At 44.0% G+C, this 6,000-nt stretch overlaps 1 protein-coding gene across 3 annotated transcripts in view; it reads right to left on the reverse strand.

Moving 5' to 3' along the window:
• The window catches only part of Gpc5 (glypican 5), a 1,012,282-nt gene extending 1,007,972 nt beyond the window's left edge, over positions 1-4,310 (reverse strand). For 2 of the 3 annotated variants that reach the window (XM_090341701.1, XM_090341702.1), the window contains exon 1: positions 4,133-4,295. In XM_090341701.1, coding sequence (XP_090197827.1) covers positions 4,133-4,295 — 163 coding nt within the window. Of the gene's footprint in view, positions 1-4,132 lie in introns of all 3 variants that reach the window. The other variant, XM_090341703.1, reaches the window with a different exon arrangement.
• Between the last annotated feature and the right edge of the window lie 1,690 nt (positions 4,311-6,000).

Below are 6,000 nucleotides of genomic sequence, written 5' to 3' on the forward strand. Positions count from 1 at the left end.
GTAACTCAGGAAGCTGAGATCTGAGGATGGCAGTTCAAAGTCAACCCAGGCAGTAAAGTCTGTGAGACTCTTATCTGCAATTAACCACTAGAAAACTAGTCTCAAGGGGTACAGCGGGAGCCTTGAGCTGAAGAGCTCAGGGAGAATGCCCAAACCCAGAGTTCAAGCCCCATGATGGCTAAATAAATAAATATTTTAAAAATAAAAGAATAAGACAAACTGCCTTGGCATCATAATAAAATTCTATTACAATGAAAGCAGCTTAACAAAATTACAGAGTTCTACTTAAAAGTGTCTTACAGTATTACAATTTCATTCTGCCACATCCATTTCTCAATTCTTCCCATTCATTTAAACCTGCAGTTCCGATGTTACTACCCTCCAAAGGCCCATTTGGCAAAGGCTTGGTGCCCAAAGGAACCTATTGGGAGATAAGGGGGAATCTTTGGTGCTCAAGCTTTAAGGGATGTCCTTATACCTTCAAAGAAGAAATGAGACTCTGGCTCTTTCTCTCTTCGCCTCCAGGCACATGACATGGGGTCGGGGGTTCCTCAGCTATACACATAGACCATACTGGCTTCCTCCCTACAAGCAGAAATCAGTAGGCTACTTGATTTGGGGAAGCACCCTCTAAAATCATAAGTTACAATAAATTGATTCCCTCAACAAGCTAATTGACTTGAGTAATGAAAGTCCACTAACAAGATGATCAGTCAAAACTATTTTGAAATACAGAGTTCTCTGTTGATACACATGCATTAAATTTAGTTGGGTCAGGCATGGATACTCAGTCCAATAATGCTAGCTACTCTGGAGGCTGATACCAGGAAGATCCTGACTCATGATTCCAGGCTAGATCAAGCAAAATAATAATAATTAATAATAATAATAATAATAAATATTAATAATAAAATTAGCAAGACTCCAGACTTCATAAAAGGCTGGGTGACATGGTATTTATCTATCATTCCAGTTACAGTGGAAAGTATGAAACAGGATTGTGGTCCAAACACAGACATGGGTAAAAACTGAAACCCTATCTCCCTGATTCAAAATAACTATTACACAAAAGGACGGGAAATGTGGTTCAGTGGTAAAGAACCTGCCTGGCCAAACATGAGTCCTTCATTCAAGCCATTACTACAAATATATACCTATATACATATTTATACATACATATATGTATATACTGTCAGGAGATATATATGGGGGGGTGTGTATATATATAGTCAGTATTTTATTTACATCTCTAAATTACTCTGATACTTGTATGAACAACACATGTGTGAACAGAATTTAAATTAGAATGCATTTTCTCCCCTCCCCAGTAAATAAAATGAAAATGAAAGGACCTTAAGTGACACTTCCACTCACCATTCTTTTCTGAATAAAATAAACAAAAGCAAAGGGCACCCTGACTACTTCTTAGGAAATAAAATCAGAACACAAAGAAATCTATAATTCTAATCACATTTACACCTTCTTCCCTTTTTTATATTTCTCATCCAAACATCCTTAGGAACTCAATAGGCAGAAAAAGAATTGGAGCAACACAGAGACGAAGGTAGAGACACTGCAGAAGCAACTTAAGTGGCTGTTCCCACATTTTAACAATTTCAAATTGTGTAATATATTTCTCAGGAGATGCAAAAATTACAATGTAAGAAGTCACTGTAAAAAGTTACTCTATCTCCTTACATTATAAAAACAGCATTTTGGAAAGATCTCATAGGAAGTATCTACTGTGTATAACAAATGCAAAAAGGTACTAAACATGTACTTTAATGAAAAATAAACACCAAGTGGAACATATTCATTATTCTCACTGAAAGACTATGTGTTGAATAAACATATTTATTTAGAAAACATATTGTATTCTCATGTGAAAATGTATGCTTGCATATTACTCATGTTCTTTCTTGAAATTGAGAATACATTTTAGGAAATAAGATATCCAAAATCCATACTGAATCATGTTAAATGTCATAGGTTACATATAACAAAAATAAACATTTGTGAGACACAGGGTATTTGTGATTTAGTCTGGAAAGCAATTTTTTAGTAAAAAGAAGAGATAGATTAATGCTGAAAGATACTATTTAAATTAATAACTATTCAAGCAAATGAGCGACCAACACAAACAGACACAAATAGACACAGACAGACAGACAGACAGACACACACACACACAACACAAAATATTAGTTCCTTTTATTGGGTGAGTCAAAATCAGCACTATATTTTCACATGACTTTTCCTTAATGAAGATCTCAATAGAATTTAGCCTTTTTTCTCACTGACACTTAAGTATAACTCTGTCCATCTCCTTTAGTGGGAGCTGTTGTGCTTTTCTTCAGTTACAGATAAAGAATGACACTAGCAGTGGGAATGCAAACCAGAATTATTTGAAAGGAGATATTTCTGCTAGAACCTGTTGTGACAACCATTTCCTCCACTGAAGAGCAGAGCTTCCCTTTTCCTTATATCCTGGTAAAAATCTAACTCAGTGATTAGTACTGTGCAAAGTTCTTTGAAAGAAAAGACCCATACAAGGCTCTACAAGTGAAATGCAACAGCTTCTAGTCCTTGTGTTGTATTCAGCAGGCACCAGAAACACTGAGCTATAAGGGAAAGTGTTGAAATCAAAGCCTTACTGGGTAGCAGTCAACATTTGCTGAATATATCAGCCAAAGCTATGGTATTTGACAGACAAAATGGAATAATTCAAGTGAGAATTTCACAGTTCAATGGGCTCACCATAAACACACACACACACACACACACACACACATTTAGTTTTTTATCAGCAGCTGAGTGAGAGTTACTACTTAACGAAAGGACGTAGTGAAATAAAATATAATTTTAAGGAGATATTTGAGAAGAATCAAACAAAGCTAAGAATATTGACTATGTTATTTCCAGGAGTATTGAAAAAGCATCTAGAAGTACTGAACAAGCATTCAAATAAGCATTTCTGAGACAGGTCATTTAAGCTCAAATATATTCAGTTTTCCAAACACCAGTTTTGCTCCCTGGCATGGAAAAGAGTTGAAAGGTCACAACCACAAAAGCAAGCAAGCAAAATTACTTAGCTGGGTATCGCTATAAAAGCAAGTGTGCCCGTGTTAGAATCTATGGCTGGGAGGATTTGAAATCTTTAAGCATCCTCCGCTTAAGTCTTTGTTCAACAACAGCCTCACAGCGTTGGTTTCTCGGGGTGTTGTCTTCACCATCAGGGCTTAGGAGCTGCGTGTTCTACACACACCTACTACTGTGTTGGACAGCTAATGTCTGTTCTTCCAGATGGAAGGATCAGAAAGCTCGCTGCATACCAGCCCCACTCACTGACACTGTCAGTCTCTGGCACATCTTATCCAGATTCAGTGCTCTAAGTTTGGTCTCCTGTTGCCCCGTGCCTTGCAGGCTAAAAAACTACATTATGGTTCTGCGAGATAAGCTGGCTGTCTGCGTTTCTTGCAAGAAAGGCTTAGTGCCCGGGCATAGAGGTCACACCTAAAGGAGGCTAAAGGTCACATCTCCTCACTGGGAAATGAAAGATGGGTTGGATGGTTAGTACTGCAGTCTGCACTACATACATATACATACACACATATATATAGATATATAGAGATAGATATAGAAGTAGATATAGATATAGATAGATACATGGTTCATAATTTCTATTAGCAAGGCAACTTGAGGCAACCAACTCAACTCCTGGCAGTTTGTGAAAACGTCAGCACGCCCCTCACCGTTCGTGCCGTTGTGCCTCTGAATCTACATGCAGCCAGGGCACTCCTGTCCTCGGTTATGTCTGTTTTCCCAGACCCTTCCAAAGCCTTGTCCTCGATTAAGGAGACCCGACCGGGAGCCAACGCAGAGCTTGGGGACGCCGGCCCCGGGTGGGTGCGGTTAGGGAGAGCCCCAGGGCCGCCTTCCTCGTCCACGCCCCGCATCCCCGGAGGCCCGGGTGAGGTTCACTTGGCGGACCGGAGGGCCCCAAGGGTCTCTGTCCCCAACCAGCGGTGTCCCCGGCCCGCGGTATCCCCCGGGACGGCGTTGGGCGCGCGGAGGACCATCGCCCTCCACCCCGTCCCCCCGAGGGTCGCCAGGACCGCCCGCCGCTCCCTACCTGCCCGCGGCGAGTCGGGCAGCCCCTTGACAGCTCCCGCAATCCGCCCCTGGAAAAGTTTCCGAACTTCCTCGCAGGTCTCGGCGCCCTCGCTCGGGGTCGGGCCCAGGAGAGCCAGAAGGAGGAGACCACGAAAGCCAGCGCGCCAGGTCCGCGCGTCCATCCTGGGCGCCCCGCCGCCCCTTCCCCTGCGGTGGCCCCGCTCTCCCGAGTGCCCTGCGCCGCGGGCGCGGGAGCCGGAGCGGAGGCGGCGGCGGAGGGCTCCGGTGGGGCGAGCCGAGCCGGGGCGCGCGGACTCCCCGCGGCACCGGGGAGCCCCGGGCGTTCTGCCGGGGAAGCAGGAGGCTGAAATGAGTTTCCAGATCAGCACTTCCCCGTGGTCAGTCTCCGACCGAGATTGATCGAGACGGAGCCGGCAAAGACAGCACAGGAGCGGTGGAGAGAAGACCTCGAGCCTCCGCTCGGGACCAATGCAGCCGCGGCCACCCGGGACTCGGTCCGCAGCCGCTAACCTCGGGTGGACGCGTCCCCTGGCTGGGAAGAAGGCGCGCCCCGCCCTCCCGCGGCCGACCACGCCCATTCCGCGGTTGGCTACGCCCCTGCCCGCCCTCCTTCCCTCTCCTTTTTCGACCGCCGCCCCCCCATGTCCCGCCCTCCCCCGTGCGCGACCCTCTGGAGAAGCTGGGGAGACGTCTCAGCCACAGCCGCAGGACCCTACTGAAGAAAGAACCAAATAAATCAAAGGAAACCCAGGCCTAGTCCATGCTGGGAAACAGCCATCCTCTGAACAGGATGTAAACTAAGATGAAACACTTCTCCATAAAGAGTGGTCCTCTACTTAGGAATCTGTCCAATCGCAGGAACCAGACCAGGCACAATACAAGGCAGCAGTGGAAATTAGTGAGAGACCCTACACAACGTTTCGGTTCCAAAACAGTGTATATGACAAGCTAATTTTAAATTGATTCATGGTTCTGCTTTGGAAAACTTCCCTTCCCTTGCCCCGTAGCTGTAATTTTTTTTTCCACAGCTTAGAAGTCCTCGTATTAAATTCAAATGTTATCACATTCTTATTTCCACAGTGAACTTTCATGACTGAGCAGGATATTCTAATTCAATCCTCTGTATCTACGGAGGCCAAGTCAACCCAATCTTGTCAATTTATGTTTTACCAAAGAATGCATTAGAAACCTCAAACAAGCATGTCTGGAGACTTGATTGACTCAGCAACTAAGCCTGTGTGAATGACAAGAGTGTCTTCCTCCCAGCCACCTGGAGAGAATGATCCTCCAGCAGACAAAACTACTTAAAAGCATTAGGCAGGGGACTATAAATACCTTCACCACTTTAAAACTTTCTCATCTCAAATTTGAACCCTTGCCAAGACTGAGCACGGACAATGTTAAGTTTTAGTGAAGTGTCATGGGACTTTCAATGATGACTTGATATCAAAGGCAGCCATTTCAGCAGGAGATAACTTGCTTTAAAATCCTTCCAAAGGTGCAGCTGGAACAGTGCTTCAGAGTAAAATAGTGCCTGTTTCTTTTGGTACCTAGTCTCCAAGAGTTTTTCCTTAGAAATTCACTTAATAAATGAGAATAGGAAACATTCCTGGCTTTTAAATGCTAGGCCTTCAAAAAGCTTGCATATGTATCCCAGAAGGAAAAGAAAATAAGTATGAATTTGTTCTGTTCTGACCCATATTATGGAAAGACCTCTTGAAAGTCAACTGTATTCCTGTAAATAAGGGAAAACAACCTTAAATGTATACATTGCTTATGTAGCACCAGGGAAAAACAAACAAGTCACCAAATCCAGAACCTGTGCTCCTCAGCCATACCATACTGTACCAAGACTTCTACTAAGTT

The sequence above is a fragment of the Megascapheus bottae genome, chromosome 11, assembly GCF_031878675.1.
Source record: "Megascapheus bottae isolate mThoBot1 chromosome 11, mThoBot2.hap1, whole genome shotgun sequence".
Taxonomy (NCBI): Eukaryota; Metazoa; Chordata; class Mammalia; order Rodentia; family Geomyidae; genus Megascapheus; species Megascapheus bottae.